Here is a 17,725-nt window from a genome sequence, read left to right as displayed (position 1 = left end):
AGAGAGAGACAGAGACAGAAAGACCCAGAAACACACATGGAGGGACACAGAGTCACACACACACACACACACACACACACACACAACACACACACACACACAGTAAGGTAGAGTCAGAGAGACAGAGAGAATGAGAGACAAAGAGAAAGGGAGAGAGACTGACAGAAATTCGGGCAGGACATACATTCCACTCATTGGCTTCCTAGAAGCAGACCGGGAGGCAAGTGCAGGCTAAGTGGTCAGCAGAGAGGACAGAGCTGGAGATGAAATAAGGGGGTCTGGCCATCAATATCCCAGAGAACAAACGTTTGTTGTCACTTGCTGTGCACTCGGCACCATGCTAGATGCTGCAGAGAACAAGGTTGCTGGCCAGATCCCTGCCCTCATTGGGAGATGCACTCCCCACCCCTGAGGAGGATTAATAACAGGCTGAGGCAGCCTTTCAGGGGCCAAAACGGAGGTAGAGGCTCCCCCAGAGCTGAGGTCACCAGGGAGGCCTTGGTGACAGGACTGCATTTGAGCTGCCTCTTGAAGAGCAGGTGGGAGGAAGGGGCAAGGTGGTTCGGTGGGGAGGATGGCGTCAGCGAAGGTGTGGAGGTAGGAGGGCATGTCTGGGTACATTTAGGAGGGCCTTGAATGCCAAGCTAAGGAAGCTGAGGGAACCCCTGGTCACACCCTGGCAGAAGAGTGACATGCGGGACGCTGTACTTTAGAGAGACCTGGGCTGGTCGGTGGCCGGACCTGGGGACAGTGGAATAAAACAGAGAGAAAGGTTGCAGGCACCCACTGAGCCCTCCAGCCCCCTCTCACGACCCCCCCCGCTCTGATACTACATCCCAGCAACCCCAAACTCCTGGCCCATCCCAGGCTGCTTCTCGCCTCCTTGCCTTTGCCCATGCGGCGCCCTCTGCCGGGAACGCCTTCCTCTTCCACAACCCCTCACCCAGCAAACGCCAAAACATCATTTAGACTCTTCGCAAGGGTCAGGCAGCCTTCAGGCAGGGGGAGGTGCCCCTTGGGTCCTCCCAGCATGAAAATTAACACAAAATCTCCCTGAACTCAGCTGAGTCAAATTGTGTTTTTGACCAAGACCAGAAAATATCATCGGTCCCGTCAACATCGTTGCCTTACCACACCCCAAATTTGCCTATCCCCCACAAGAAGCGCCACCAGCTGCTAAGCCTCAGGATCCAAACCCTGAAGAGAGGAAGGAATGGGCTGGGGAGGGTGGCGTGACAGGGCAGGGAACATTTGCCTAGAGGTGCTTTGGGCTGTCAGCTCACAGAGCAGTGACTCTTTCCTCCAGAGAGCAGGGGAGTGGCACTGGGGGACAGTCAGGGCCGGGCAGAGGAGCCTTTGCGGAGAGAGCCTGCCTCTGCCTTACGTCCGTGCCTGGGCCCCAGGAAGCTGGCCTGGGGGCTGACCATCGCCCCTTCCTTGTCCCCCCAGGCCCTCGGAAGACAAGACTCTTGTGCACCCCAGGCTTGCCCCCCCACCCGAATTTGGCCGGGAAGGCAGCCGAAGCCTCGGTGCTCCCCCAGACCCACAGCTGCCCACCCCCGCCAGGCCGGGGCCATGGAAAAGTTCCGCATGTTCTTCCAGCACTTCCAGTCCAGCTCGGAGTCAGTGATGAACGGCATCTGCTTGCTGCTGGCCGCGGTCACGGTCAAGCTGTACTCCTCCTTCGACTTCAGTTGCCCCTGCCTGGTGCGCTACAATGCCCTCTACGGCCTGGGCCTGCTGCTCACACCCCCGCTCGGTCTCTTCCTCTGTGGCCTCCTTGCCAACCGGCAGTCCGTGGTGATGGTGGAGGAGTGGCGCCGGCCCGCGGGGCAGCGGAGGAAGGACCCGGGCATCATCAGGTGCGGTCCCATACCACCCAGCTACCCGGGGGCACGGTCAGGGCCTCCCCCCTCAGACACTGCCAGGTGACTCCCCAGGCCCGGTGATCCTCATGGGTATCGGCAGGGCTCCCCTCCAAGCCCCCATAGGCCCTATCACGTGTGCCCCTCCTTTCCCCAACTGGGGTAACATTAGCTCACAGAGACTCCTCAGCCACTTTCCACTCTGGAAACAGACATTTCTGTTCCTGTCATCTGTCACCCTTCGGTGGCCAGGGCTGAAGACCCGTGGATGATACAGGATTCCCAGGTTTTGCCCAGGTCACATCTGGTCACTGGCCAAGAATTATAACCCAGCAAGCACATACATGAAGGGCCATCCCATGACATGCACAGCTGGCTCGCACATGTAGTAGGAGGCGTGACTGGCTTCAAGGCTGCATTCCCACTCCCATAAGCTCCCCGGGGCCAAGGACCTCACCTGCTGTGCCACTGGGTCCTCAGAGCCTCTCCCCTGCTCAGTGCACTGCATCAAAACCAGCTGATGGAGTTTAGCAATGTGTAATGCTCCCTGACCAACACTGAGCACCCACCCGGTGCCAAGCTCTGTACCAAGTGCCATGTGTGCACGGCCTCTCAGTTCTTACCTCGGCCCCAGGTCTGCTCCAGGAGTAGACCCATTTTTAAGGATGAGGAACCTGAGGCAGAGAGGTTAAGTTTAACTCGACTGAGCCCCCATAGCAAGGAAGAGGCATGGCCCAGATTCAAACACAGTGGATTCCCAGGCCAGGCCAAGCTGACACCACAGCCCTTAGGGTTTTATTTATTTATTTATTTATTTTTTAGATTTTATTTATTTATTTGACAGAGAGAGACACAGCAAGAGAGGGAACACAAGCAGGGGGAGTGGGAGAGGGAGAAGCCAACTTCCTGTGGAGCAGGGAGCCCGATGTGGGCCTCAATCCCAGGACTCTGGGATCATGACCGCAGCCGAAGGCAGACGCTTAACGACTGAGCCACCCAGGCGCCCCAGCCCTTGGGGTTTTAGACAAAGGGTCTAAGTGCTCTAGATCTGTGGGTAGAGGCAGGCGGGGCTTGGTGGATTTCAGCCTGCTCACCATCTCCCCCTTTCCCCTATTGTTTGGTATGGACAATCGCAGTGTTCTCAAGCGTATGTAATGTACGTCCGTAACAAGTCCTCAGTTCCACCTTCTAACCACAATGCCCCTGGAAAACACCAGAGCCACCCCGATCTATGATGTATTAGTAATTCATACATGCACCCATATACACACCGCCAGCATACACCGTTTTACGATTTGCACACGGTCCAAGTCAGAAACATCTGCATGCGGTGCTCAGCCGCTTCTGCTTCCTGCTGCACTGGGGTCCCGTGCTCCCTGTGATTCGGCCTCGCGGCGAGGGTCACACGCACTTCTGTGCCCTTTGCCTTTTCCTCTGGGGCCCAGTGAGTACAGCTCCATGGGCCTCCTGTCCTGTGACCAGCACCCAACCTCCAGAAGGGCAGAGGGCTGGAGAGGCCCCTGGCACAGTGGGGCGGGGGGCTTCAGGACCTGGAGGGAGGGGTCTGAGACACTGCCTCTGGAAGAGTTATTGGGCAGGGCTGGCTTAGCTTAGCCCTCCCCCCGCCGCGCCGCCCCCCCACCCCCCCGCCCCAGAAGTGGCTCTGGGGAGAATGTGATAATGAGTGCGCCACTGGGATCTGTCCTTCTGGGTACCCTCGAAGAACGTGGGTAGAACACACCTCAGAGGGCGCCTGCGTGGCTCAGTTGGTTGGGCGACTGCCTTCGGCTCAGGTCATGATCCTGGAGTCCCGGGATCGAGTCCCGCATCGGGCTCCCTGCTCAGCGGGGAGTCTGCTTCTCCCTCTGATCCTCCCCCCTCTCATGCTCTCTCTCTCTCTCTCATTCTCTCTCTCAAGTAAATAAATAAAATCTTAAAAAAAAAGAAAAAGACCACACCTCAGAATTGTCCCACTGAGAGTCTAGGAAGCTGGGGTCCCTGTGGATGGAAGGTTGATTGGGGTCGTTAACTCTCCTGGCTTCCAGCGCCCCCCTCTGGGAGCAGAGGCTCCTCCAAAGCCCTCAGGCAGAGCCAGGCAGCTAGTTGAGGCAAGAGGCCCTCAGTCCTGCCACGTGAACAGAACTAGTCACCAAAGATCTAAGTGCCTCTGGCATGGGCAAGGCACCAGCAGAGCCTGCCCATGGGTAGGAGTAGGAGGCACACCAGCTCCGCGGTGTTCCAGTCGTGGGACTGCTGGTCAGACTTTCCTGACCTCCAGGGGCCCCAGCCCTCTGGCCTCCCTTCCTCTGCTGCTGGGACCTCTGCAGTGGGAGCCACAACCATCTCTTTGATGCAACCTCACCAGGTATCTCCTAGCCCTCCTGGGAAGTCCATCCTTGCATCCCTCCTGTGGCCTTCCTGCTGCAGCTGAATCTCAGCTGCCCTTCGTGACCCCTCCCCTTCCTCTACCCCTAGGTATATGTGTTCCTCTGTGCTGCAGAGAGCCCTGGCCGCCCCCCTCGTCTGGATCCTCCTGGCCCTCCTGGACGGGAAGTGCTTCGTGTGTGCCTTCAGCAGCTCCGTGGACCCCGAAAAGTTTCTGGACTTTGCCAACATGACCCCCAGCCAGGTGCAGCTCTTCCTGGCCAAGGTGCCCTGCAAGGAGGATGAGCTGGTCAGGGACAGCCCCGCGAGAAAGGCAGTGTCCCGCTACCTACGGTGCCTGTCACAGGTAATTCGGGTGGTTCTCTCCCAGCCTGGAAAATCTCCTGCACTGGTTCCGAGGGGCATGGGGTGAGGAGGTACAGATGGTTTCCTGGGGCCCCTCCCCACTGCTGGAAACACGCCAAGGAGCAGGTGGTCCCTGGAAGGCTCAGCAGCATGATCCACATACAGGACACTGGTGGGCCTAAAGAAGTGGACACTTTACCTTCAACACTTCAGCTAAGTCACCCCAGGGCAGAGACCAGGTGCCCATACCCTCCAGGAGCAGCTAGTTCCCTCCCCAGAAGCTAGATGACAAAAAGCACTGGAGATATCCTGCTCTGTCCTGTCCCCACCCCATACGCACATTCTTGGCACCTCTCAGGAATAACACTCATTACCGTTTATTGAGCACTTATGTGTCAGGCACTGTGTTAAGCATTTCATATGCATCACTTCATTTATTCTCAGAACAACCCTGTGAGGTGGGTACAATCATTATCATCCCACTTTGCAGATAAGGAAACTGAGGTCCTGAGAGTTTAGTTCGGAAGGCCCAAGTTGCACAGCTCAAAACAGGCAGGGCAGGGATCTGAAGTGTCATCACTCAAGCCGTCTGAACCATCTCCCTGCAATGCAGGTCCTCCCCAGACCCCTGGCTCCCCACACTGGCACCCACTCCATCACCCTGGGGGCAGACTCCAGCCCATCCCTATCCCAGACTCCAGATTCCTCCCAGAGCCCCAGCTGGGGCTGGATCCCCCCAAAAGCATTTATATCAACCCACCACATGCAGAGCATGCTGGGGCGACAGGAAATAAAAACACAACCCAGCCCTTTGTGGGAGCCAAGACAAACTCGTGGCGAATGCAGGCCCATGTGATGGAGAGAGGACCAGTGCTCAGGACACATTTGATTCTGGGTCAGACTCTGCCTTGGCCACATTACTCCCCTCTGGGTCTCAGCCTCTCCTAAAAATCAAGGGAGGTTTGGTCTCCTCCACTTGGAAGGGACCTGCAGGCTTAAACTCTCTGGGCTCTCGTTCGTTCACTAGAAAGGGTGTAGAATCTTCAGTCACCCCAGGGTTTGTGTCTTGACTCAGATGGAGGTTATCAGGCACATGAAATGCTCCTCGTGTGTAAAACACTCACTCGACTATTTTAATTGGTAAGAGGAAGGGGACATCCTGAGAGAGGCCAATGAGAGAACTTTGTAAACCACATCTACAAGTGACAAGGGTTCAAATATGTCTTTGTGGATTAGAGGACTGATCTCTCTGCCCCAGGAGTACACAGTTGCTCTGGTCTTAAGCACAGCCTTGGAGAGACTAAAACTTTGGGTGGGCAGAGAGGAGGGAGAGGTGTCGGGCAGGTGTGGGCTCCAGACTCAAGGAAGTCTTTAAGTCTCCTTATGCTTGGCCTGGAAGACTGTTCCCTATTTATATCCTATATAACTATTACTCATTCTTCAGTGCTCAGCATCCACCTCACTGTTCCCTGAGCCTTCAAGTTCAGGTTGGGTGTCCCTCCTCTATATTCCCATAATCCCCTAGACATCCCTCAACATGGCATTCAGCCAGTCTATCACCAATCTCATCGTTTCCTCCACTAAAGTGTGAGTTCTATGAGTCCCCAGTGCCTCTCCCAAAATATAGGACAGGTGGCTTCATAGATGGGATTCATAAGCCCGTGTGAAGGTAGCTGAAGGACTAGATAAAAAAAACCAAAAGGATGATGGCTGGATGGAAGGATGGATGGATGGATGATGGGTAGGTGGATGGATGGATGGATGGATGGATGACAGGTGGGTGAGTGGATGGATGGATGGATGGATGATGGGTGGGTGGGTGGATGGGTGGGTGGGTGGAATGTAGGGTTAAGGTTTTCAGCTGAGACTCTCACAAAAAGATTAACAGGAGAAAAACAGTTTCTTAATGTGCACAGTACACATCATGTGGGGAAAACCTGAAACAAAGAAAGAGTAACTCAAAGTGGTGGCTTAGAACTGCAACTTATCTTCCACCTTCAAAAAGAGCAATACCTTTGTAGAGCAATGGCAGGACAAAGGAGAGCAGTGTTAGTCTCCAAGGGCGGAAACTGTGGGAGGTCAATAAATTGACCGGACACTAATAGACTAAGGTTTTTCGGCAGATTCCTCTGGTGCTGTCTCTGGGCTGATAAGAGTTGTCGTCTCCAGTAAAAGGAGAATGTATTTCCTGCCTTTAGGCACAAAAGGGGAGGGTAAAGAGAGCTGTTCCTATGGTTGCTGCTTCTTGTCTTCCATTCAAGATAATTTTCATGTCAAAGAGGCATATTTTGGGGTGACACATTCTGGTTTCCTTCAGGAGGAGGGTTGGGAGGATGAATGGGGGGTGGGCGGGTGGATAGATGAAAGACAGGACGGGAGTATGGGAACAGGAATGGACGGGTAGGAGGATGTATGATGGACGGTCGGAAGGTCCGCAGCAAGGATGGCTGGTTGGGACGCTGACAGGTACGTAGTCAGGTGAGAGGACAGACGGCTGGGTGGATGGGTGGAGAAGTAGCTGGACAGATGGATGGATGCAAGGATGAGATTGAATGCAAGCGAGGATGGGTGGAGGTGGTTGGTAGGATGGATGACTCAATGGGAACATGGATAGATTTAGGGAGAGATGAGAGGGCTAAGTAAAGGGAGAGATTTTGGAACACCGTTGCCATACTGTTTAGCACCCGACCTCACCCACACCCAACCTGGTACCCCCACCCCTACCACCCACCCCCCAGGCCATCGGCTGGAGCATCACCCTGCTACTGATCGTAGTGGCCTTCTGGCCCGCTGCCTGAGGCCTTGCTTCGACCAGACAGTCTTCCTGCAGCGCAGATTACTGGAGCAACTACGTGGACCTGGAGCAGAAGCTCTTCGACGAGACGTGCTGTGAGCATGCGCGTGACTTCGCTCACCGCTGCGTGCTGCACTTCTTCGCCACCATGCAGAGCGAGATGCGGGCGCGGGGGTTGCGGCGGGACCCCGAGCCACCCGAGATGCCCAACGGCCTGGATGGCGACGGAAGCAGGAAGGCCCACCTGCGGGCGGTTTCCAGCCGGGAGCAAGTGGACCGCCCTCCTGAGCACGTGGTACTCCAGCAAACCGCCACTCGACCTTGTGGCATCCCCGGGGCCCTGGGCGTGTGGCCTCAACCACCGCGCTCCCACGGGGGCCCCAGGCACCAGGCTGTCCCAGCATACTGACCTGTAGGGACCCCCAGCAGTGTCCCTACATGAAATGCCCAGGCTGACAACGGTCAGCTTTCCAGGCTGGGGGGATCCCGAGGCAGGGAAACCTAACCCTTGCTGGCCTCCTTCCTCAAAACAGCCCAATCTCTAGGGCGCCTGGGTCCCTCGTCGGTTAAGTGGCTGCCTTCGGCTCAGGTCATGATCCCAGGGTCCTGGGATCGAGCCCCACATCAGGCTCCGTGCTCAGCAGGGAGCCTGCTTCTCCCCTCTCCTCTGCCTGCCTGCCTGCCTACCTACTTGTGATCTCTCTCTCTGTCGAATAAATAAATAAAATCTTAAAAAAAATAGCCCCATCTCTGGCCTAGTTTCAGTGTGTGGCTTCCGTCCGGTGTGCTCTAAAGCAGTGCTTTGCAAACTTTAGGGTGCTCACTGTTCACCAGAGCCTCTTGTTCAATGCAGATTCTGATTGGGTGCATCTAGGATTGGTTCCATGATTGCATTTCTGTCAGGTTCCCAGGTGATACTGAACTTATGAACTTGCAAGAGTCTAAGTAGATCTGCCGTGGATTCTGGATCCTAGATGCACAGATTCTAAATTTCAAATAATAATAATATAATAACATCTAACCTGCTTCAGTGGTGCTTACTACTGCCAGGCATTGTTCTAAGGTCCTTACAGATATAACTCATTTAATCCTCATGATAACCTAATGAAATAGGATGGTTATTAGACCCATTTTAGAGGACAAAACTGAGGCCGAAAGAGGTTGAGCTGCCCGAGGTCAACCATGTGGGCGCTGGAATTTGATCCCAGGAGGTCTGGCTGCCACATAAGTCTAAGCTGCTATATGCCTAGGCCCTCTAGAGAGTTTGTGCATTGGTTTTCAGTGCTCTGGTTGGGTTTCCTGCAGCTTCCACCAGATTTCTCTGGCCAGCTCCAGGTGTGTGGCGCATAGACCAGACCTGAAAATCGCGGCAGGGAACCCCCACACTAAACTAGCACCCCAGGTGATTTGATAAGTTCCAATGTGGTTTAAGATTGATTATTTGTTTCAGAGAGAGAGAGCGGGGGAGGGTGGAGGGGTTAGAGGGAGAGGGAGAGAGAATCTTCAAGCCGACTCTGTGCTAAACACGGAGGCCAATACGGGGCTCGATCCCACGACCCTGAGATCTGAACCAAGAGCCCCAACGCTTAACCAACTGTGCCACCCAGGCACCCCTGATAAGTTCCAGTGTTTAAGAACCTCTGCGCAAAGTGTGAGTGTGGGGTCTGGCTAGGAAGGAAACTCCTTGAAACACCAGGTTAAGTCTTGCTGGAAGAAACTGCCACTCAGTCTTTGGCAGCCCAAACAGGAAAGGTTGGGAAGATCTAGCCTCTGAGCTCCTCTGGGCCTCTACCCCTCCCTGGCGACTCAGTCACCATACACATGCGCGCACTCACACAATACATACATAATCCTGCTATTGCCTCCATCAGCACAGATGGTGACCACAGACAGGCAAACCTGAATTCTCCCCATGCTTTTCTGGTCCTCAGGGCCCGGAGGTGGCGGGGGGGCAGTGCAGGGGTCGCTGGATGCCCCCCTGGAGCCCAGCCCCCTCCGTATCAGGCAATCTCTGCTCTCCTGGGCTCTTGCCAAGAGACCTTCTGGCCAGACAATCCTTGCAGCCCAGCCTCCCCCCACCTACCGTGCTGTGGTCAGGTCATGCAAATGTTTGAAGTGGAGCAGGGATTGGGTGGGGAAAGAGAGAGATCTTAGAGGTGGCCCAGTCAGCACAGGGGAGCTCTCAGCTCAGGAGAAGGGGGCTCAGGGACCCCACTTCGGGCTGCAAGGAAGCAGCATTTGGCCCAGGAAAAAAGCCACCAACTTCAGTCAATAGCCCTGCCTTCTTGTACTGCGCACTTATAAAGCACCTAGTGCGTAGAAAGCATCGGGCCAGGGAATAGGGAAGAGAGAATACACAGATGATATGCCCTGCCCTCAAGGAGCTCACTGTCTGACACAGGGACAGAGATGGGTACAGAAACAATTACAATCCAAAGCAAAAGGTATAAATGAGATGTTAGAGGCAAGCCAGGTGCCACAAAGATTTAGGAAGGAGAAGAATGGCTCCAAGCTGGGGGATCAGGGAAGGCTTCATTTGAATGGGTCTGGAAGGAGGGGGAGGGCTCTGACTAGTGGAGAGAGAGAGATGGGGAGCGGGGTTGCAGGGCACCTACAGTGAGGAAACAGCAAGAACAAAGGCAAAGAATTGGGAAAAGGGCAGCATATGTGTCATTTATTCATTCAGCAATATTGATGGAATGTCTGGAGTGGCAAGAGAGTAGGACAGACAGACGGACAAAAGTTCTGTCTTAATGGCACTTCCAGTCTGGAAGGGAGATATGACATGAGCTAGTGAGCACGCAGCCAAATGGAAGGGTGTGCCTTTCAGCCTGGCAAAAGTGAAGGACCTTGGCTAGGGGGCTGAGGAGCCCACTCCCAGTGAATCCCACCAAGAGTTGCTCCCTGAGCCCTGCATCCAGTGGCACATCCTCTGGATTGTTCAGCCCTTGACAGCCCTCAGATGTGCCCCTATCCTCCTCAGTCCCCAAATGATGTGGTTTCAAACTCCAACCTCTTTGCCATTGTCCATCCACCATTTGCTCATATCCCACGAGAGGGAGAGGCCTGGGGCAGTGCATGCCACCCCACCGGGGAGTGTGGGACATGGCTGGAAGGCTTCTACCTGCCTCCCAAAGACCCTCGCCTCCAGGAGAGCAGCCATCATGGGTGCCCAAGCCCATTCCCCCAGCCCCAGCCAACTCTGGGTGATAGCCCTCTTGAGCACACCTTGTACATAGGGCCTCTGTCCTGGGAGACACAGTGGCAGAAATGTACTAGAAGCTGCCTGGACATCAGCAGTTCTGCACGAGAAGGGGAAGATGGCAGGAGTCTTGGGGGTTTAGGTCAGGACTTTGGCTTGATCCTGCAGGCAGCTAGACATGAGAGCCAAGCGTGTGTGAGCAAGGTCAGGGGGAGGGACATGGCGGTGATGTTTGACACTGCAGAAATGGTCAGGGCCAGAAAGAGAAAGAGAGAGGCTTGAGTGAGAAGGGGAAGGAGCAAGACCTTTAGAGCTTTGGAGGGGCAAGCGGGGGCAGTAAATGAGAAAAAGAGGAAAAATCACAGAGGAAGAGCACAGAAAAATGCCAGGGACAAGGGAATTTCAGGATGGGGGAAGGATAAGCAATAAATCCAGAGCTTCAGAGAGACCCAGGAATAGGAGGAACTGAGGGAAAATCATTGGGTTTTGGTAACTGTCCAAGGCAGGGGGACTGCTCACGAAGGGAGGTATCCTGGTGAAGCAGATGGGTGGGTTTCTGTAGGATTCCTATAAATCCCTGGTCGTGTGTCCCCCCCACACACACACACCCAGGGTTATAAGGAACAGGGGGGAGGTTTGGAACCTGCCCTGTTTTAGGATACTGATATGGGAGGGATCTTAAGCACCCCTGTTTAGGGAAAGGCACCAGGACCCAAAAAGTACAATGAGAATAGAGGAATCATGTCCACACTAACACACTTCCACTGCCAGGGTCTCATGGAAGGTAAAGGAGTTCTCTGCTGAGAGCCCAGCTCTGCCCAGCTCTTTGGGGCCAAATGAAATGATCTCCCCTTGTCTCTACTTGATGTGCTCTGCAGGAGAAGAGCAGAGAGGGCTGTAGAATAGGGAGAGTATCCCTGAAGTTCTAGAGAAGAGCAATGGGAGCTGGTCTGGGGTAGCAGAGCAGAGGTGACATTGGTTGTTACCATGGTAATGAGCTTTGAATGGGCTGCCCTCCCACCCAGGCACCCTTCACATAAAGGAGGAACCTGCTCTCAGTTCTCCCCACTCTACTCACAGAATCTAACCCCGGCGGCAAGGCCAGAGCCAGCGTGGCAAGACTGTCTCCTCTTTGTGTCTGAATTCCTGCCTCCTCTCAAAGTTATCTTGATCCAAGGCTCTTTTTTCCCCTTATTGACTTATTCATGTATTTATTCATTCAGCACTTATTAACTGAGCATCTACTAAACCAGGCCACACTGGGCCAAGCATTGGGAACCCAGCAGTGAACAAAGAGGTGTGGGCCTTTGACATTTATGGTCCAATGAGAGCCCCCTGATCGTAAATAAACACACCCCTCCAAAACAAGGAATTCAAATTGTCATCAGTGCTGGGAAAGGGAAGTACATCCCGGGGGCTATGAAAGCCTTTGTCAACAGAACTGCCAAGCTAAGGGTTCCGGAACTTCTCTACAGACGGACCATTAAGCTGAGATCTTAAGGATACAGGAAGACACACAGCACATGCAAAGATTCTGAGATGGGGAGGGGTTTATCCTGTTTGAGGAACTGCAAGCGGGCAACTGAGCTAGAGAGTAGATATTGGGAGCAGAATGGCCCAGGGGAGCTGGCTCTCACATGGGCATACAGAACCTGTTAAGGATTTTTTTTACTTCAACCACTGAAGGGAATTAAGAATGTGGTCATGTAATCAGATGTCCACTCTTAAAAGATCACACCGTCTGCAGCCTGGGAGCAGCTTGATAGGGGCCAGGGTGCACTGCAGAAGGAGGCAAGAGCTAGTGGAACCAGGATTAGGGTAGAGATGGGCAGAAATAGCAGGCTAGAAGTATCTAGAACTCTGGGTGTTCTTCTTTGTCAATGTCCTGCTTAAAATGTAATGCATAGAACAGACCACCATTAGGTTAGACCGGGATGTAAAAATAAAATGCAGTCAACATCAAACCAAAATGTCCAGCCCTTAACCCAACAAAGATATATTTCTGACTCAGGCCAAGTCTGAGGAGGTAGATAAACAGGGAAGAGAGGGCAAGAGGAGAGGAGGAAGGCTCTCTGGTTACCTGGGGACCCAACTGATGGAGACTCCCCCCATCTTGGGATGCCACCATCAAGACACATCGTATTCTCCGGATCCTGAGACAAGGAAGGGAGTGCAAGTAGTTTACATGGAAGTTGCTCCCAGGAAACACCAAAAAAGGAACAGGGGAGGTAATATAGAAAGAGAAGAAAGCTAGCAAAAGTGTGGAGAGCCGGCCAGACACTGCTGTGAGCAAATCCGGGAGCCGTGCGCGGGAGTCATCCCAACCCAGGAGGGAGGAAAGTGGAGTGTTTATTACCAATTTCCAACTGTCATTCGCTGGGACACTCACTGAGGCACCTCCAGCTTGCCTGGGGCCAAATGTCTCAGGTGTGCTATGAGCAGCCTTCAGAATGTACTGGTGTGGGCCGGCAAGGGTGTGTGGGGCCCAAAGGCACCTGCTACATTGGTGTCCAGGGTCCAAGAGACAGAAGAAAAGGAGAGCAGGAACAGTGGTAAGAGGTGGGGGGTTCTATCCCAGAACTCAACCACATGGCCCCAACCTACCTGGAGCATGCGCTGGGAACTGTAGGGAAGCACATAGAATATTTGATGAGCACTATTTGTTTTTGCCACACATAACAACCTCCAATACAGTTGGGCTGATGCAGGAGAGAGTGGCACTATATCCTTCTTGGTAAAGACTTCATACCTCTGATAACACAACCTGACAGCACTTGAGTTACTTCACAAGCACATCTCACTGATGGTCCCTGCCTCCTCCGTGGCCCTGCTCTCTCGGTGTTCCCACAGCTGCGGGTTGAGGGCAGGACCCACTGGAGCACCACACACTCGTGCCCTCCTACGCAAATCGGGCATTTTCTAGACATACAGCACCCACTCCCGAGAGGCCCCCTTTGCATGCTACTTTTCATGACACTCTTATCTCCTCCAAGCTGGAGCGGCCTTGCCAGCATGGGTGCGAGGCATGGGTGCCAGGACAACTCCTGGGGGCAGAAGGCAAAGGGGCTGGTGTGCATCCCACAGTGGTAGCTGTGGGTGAGTCTGCCGCCCAAGGCATCCAAAAGTTTGAGCAGAGTCATGATGTCCTGTTTTGTGTCTACGCCCAGTCACACTCTAGGAGCTACAGCGCAGAGGTGCAGAAGACACAGAGCACAGTTAGCCTCTCTACCAAAGCCCCTGCTGCAGTAGATAAAGAGTAATGAATGGGCCCCAAGTCCACCTTGTGGTCTCTGGAACCTGTGAGTGTGTTACCTGCAAAAGGGACTCTGCAGGTGTGACTGTGTTAAAAATCTTGAGATGGGGAGACTCTCCTGGATTAGCCAGGACTACCCAAGTGTCCTTAGAGGAGGGTAGTGGGAGGGTCCGAGGCAGAGGAGAAGTGACGACAGAACAGAGGCCGGAGGGACACGGGGTGGTGACCTGGGTATCTTCTCCAAGCCAGGGAAGGCTGGGAAATGGATTCTCCCTGGAACACAGCCTGCCAACCCCTTGATTCTTAACCCACTGTGACCCATTCCAGACTCCTGACCACCCCCTAGAACTATAAGAGAATACACTTGTGTGGTTTTAAGCCAATAAACTTGGGGTAATTTTCTAAAGTAATGGGAAAATAATATAGATTTTTTAAATGCACTACTGAAGCTCAAGTGCAGAGATGATAATTATTACCATTCAAGGTTATCAGGGTCATTTCCTGAGAGCTCACTGGGGGCCTGGCACTGCACTCAACTCCTACCTGCAGCATCCTCACAACAGCCTGAGAAGTAAGCTCTTTAATTCTTCCCCATTCCACAGATGAGAAGACTGTGGCACCTAGAGGTGAAATTACCTGCCCAAGGTCCGTGGCTGCTATGTGGTGGGGCTGAGACTTGAACCCAGGTCATCGGCTAGGTTGCTCTTAACCACTCTGCAACATGGTTTCTTGACTGTTCAGTGAGACAGTGAGTGAATGGGCAGAGCCTTGAGATGGATTTGGGTGGGCAGATGAGGGCAGCTGGTATTCCCAGAGGGGGACAGTGTAAGTAAAGGGGTGATGGCTAAGGAGTTGCCCCCAAGCAGCCTTGTGTCCCTTCTGTGGTCGCTGACAGTTCTGGCCTCCTCCAAGCCACCTCCACCTTCTCCCAAGTAGAGCACCTGCCCCTGCCCCACCCCCTTTAGAGGCAGAAGTTCCTAACCTTCTTCCCTTCCCAGTGAATCAACACACTGATAACACTGGTACAAGACACTGAGGCAAACTGCAAGGATTTGGAGACATCTCTATAGAGCCTGGTGGGGGAAAAAAAAAAATACATCTTCCTTATCTTCTATAATTACAGTAAGAAAGTTGTGGTACAAAGTACTAGGAAAGTTATTAAATACTGAATTGGTATAAAACATCCTAATGAAATCTCCCAGACCTCTTAAAATGAGAAATTTGAGTTGGTTTTGGGGAGCACAACTTTTTAACATCAGATTTTTTTTTTGCATGAAATGACCACAGGCATTTCCTATTCAAGGCTCTTTTTTTATTGAAATATAATTAATATATAACATTATGTTGGTGTCAGCTCCACAACATAATGATTAGATATTTGTATATACTACAAAATAGTCACTAGTTAACATCCATCACCACACAGAGTTACAACATTTTTTTCTTGTGAGGAGAACTTTTAAGATCTACTCGCTTAGCAACTTCCAAATATATGATATAGTATCATTAATTATAGTCACCATGCGGTATATTACATCCCCATGACTTATTTTTTAACTGGAAGTTTGTTTTGACCTCCTTCACCCATTTATCCCAACCCTCACCTCATGCCTCTTTAATGATGATCTTTTCAAAAATTTACAAGAGTTGGAGTGGTATGTAAAGAATCTAACACTCATTTACTTGCCATAACTGTAAATCAAATTCTTGTGATGAGAATGGTAGGTTTAGAATCCAAACAAACTGGGTTTCTTGGGGATGGGTGTTAAAGATTTTGTCTATTTATGGGAAGGAGAGAGTGCACGTGCTGAGGGAGCGCGGGCAGTGGGCGGGGGGGGGGGGACAGGGGGAGGGGAGAAGCAGACTCCCTGCTGAGCAAGGAGCCCCATGCAGGGGCGCCATCCCAGGACCCTGGGATCATGACCTGAGCCGAAGACAGACACTTAACTGACTGAGCCACCCAGGTGCCCCCCCCAGTCAAACTTTTATATCAAATATTTTAAAATAACGTTGAAGTTAGAATTGGCAGAGAATGTATGCAGCGTGGCATAGAGTAAAAGAGGTTCGAGCTGGTAGCCAGCTGGGATGCCACGAAAGGGCCCACCAGCTACAAACAGGGGGAGGCACGTCCACTATAGGAAGCAGAGATTCCAGGCGGCCCCTGGAGTGCCCCGCCCCCTGAGCTCCTGGGCTCCTGCACGCCCCACCCCACCACTCTACCCTTGCGGCGTGTCCCAGGATCGGCCAGCAGGTCAGTGTCTACCACGCACACTGATGCTGCAGTAGATGGCTGGGAGCAGACACCTCCTTGGCTGGATCTCCCTCATCCTGCTCTCCACCTATGGGTGCACCCCTGGAGAGCCCCAAAAAGGGTCCTCCAAGGGCCACCAAGCCTAGGTGCTCGAGCTTGAGGACTGAGGAGAGCAATATCCCTCCCCACCAAATCCTACCTGTGATACACTCGCATTTCCATCCAAACTAGTAGAATAGGGGAACCTGATTCTGTTGGAGGAGAAAGGCCAAAAACATACCGCCCTGCCCCCTCCTTCGTCCCCTAATTCCCTCCTAGTCTGAATTCAAATCCCACTCCTCCACTACAAGCCACGTAACCTTTAGCTAGTAACTTCACTTGAGCCTCAGTCCCCAGTTCTGTACTATGGGGACAATATACACGTCTCCCATAGGATTGTTTGAGCGTTACACAAGGTGATGCGTGTGGAGGAGGGCTGGCATCGGGCCTGACCCAGGGGAAGCCCCAGGCCGTGCTCCTTCTTGTCGGTCATACAGAGATGCACGGACACAAAGACCTCTCCTGCAGGCACTCACACACATGCAGTCACAGAGGCCCAAAGTCACAGGAAGCTCACACGTGGACACACAGATCTGAGGGCCCCACAGAGCCTCCCTATCCAGGCTCTTGCTCTGCTCCAGCCCCATTTGGTTGGCGCTGGGTCTGACCTGTTTTTCTGGGAAAGCTGGCAACATCAAAGGGAGCCCTTTAGGCTCTCCCCCCACTTTGATATGCTAATGGAGGGGCCCTGGCCTGGTTCCCCAGACACTCTGGGGGCCACAGCTCCAGGCATGAACCCCCACAGCACCACCCCTTTAATTTTTGATCTGGGGGAGTAGAAAACAGTTGGGGCAGCCAGGAGAGGATCTGTCATCCACAGTCCGTAAACACACAGACACACCCGCAGAGACTCGAACGGACAGGACGTAGAAGCCCCTGCGTTATGCTCACAGGCACAGCTCCCGGGCCAGCCAGGAGGAGACCGACATTCTGGCGGATCCCAATCCTCTGAGTGCAAATTCAGGGCTTTTTACACTACGCCAGCCCGCATTAGCGCGATCTCACACCCCCACCCCACCCCCACCGTCGCCGTCCCCTCTGTGACCGGCACCACCCACGGCATTGCCGTCCCCACCACTACGGTCACCACCACCATCAACAACACTACCGCATAACCACCATCCCCACCATCCCCGTCATGACTACCTTATCACACCGTCACCGTCTGAACTGACGGAGGAGCCCCCATGAACCCTCATACAGCATGGAGGGAAGACCCGTTGGGCAGGGCAGAAGGCGGAGGACTCCCCTCTTTCTAGGAACGCAGGGGGAAACGGTCAAGAAGCTCAGGCCCTGCCCCAGCCCTGGATTCTCCCACACTCCAACCTGCTGGTGAACCGAGTCTTCCCGGCCTGCGTCCGAGCCTCCCCCCCTCCTCACCCACACCCACAGACAGCTGGTCTCCATCAGGTGTGGCCCCGTGGTTCCCCAGTGCCGGAGCAGCCGTGGCGAAAGGAGCCCCGGAGGGGAAGGCGGGGGAGGGGCAGACGCTGGCGGCCCCCACCGGATTGGCTGACCCGTGCCCTCTCAG

At 53.6% G+C, this 17,725-nt stretch overlaps 1 protein-coding gene across 1 annotated transcript; it reads left to right on the top strand.

Moving 5' to 3' along the window:
* Window positions 1-1,575: 1,575 nt before the first annotated feature.
* On the top strand, window positions 1,576-7,805 carry CALHM3 (calcium homeostasis modulator 3). The gene is given in 6 exon segments (XM_027588062.2): window positions 1,576-1,862; window positions 4,341-4,596; window positions 7,334-7,376; window positions 7,379-7,431; window positions 7,433-7,669; window positions 7,671-7,805. Coding segments are annotated over 6 exon segments (1,011 nt in total).
* The last annotated feature ends 9,920 nt before the right edge of the window (window positions 7,806-17,725 follow it).

The sequence above is a fragment of the Zalophus californianus genome, chromosome 15 (assembly GCF_009762305.2).
Source record: "Zalophus californianus isolate mZalCal1 chromosome 15, mZalCal1.pri.v2, whole genome shotgun sequence".
NCBI classification, from domain to species: domain Eukaryota; kingdom Metazoa; phylum Chordata; class Mammalia; order Carnivora; family Otariidae; genus Zalophus; species Zalophus californianus.
The sequence above is the reverse complement of the archived record's forward strand: the minus strand, read 5'-3'. Positions and strand labels throughout refer to the sequence as shown.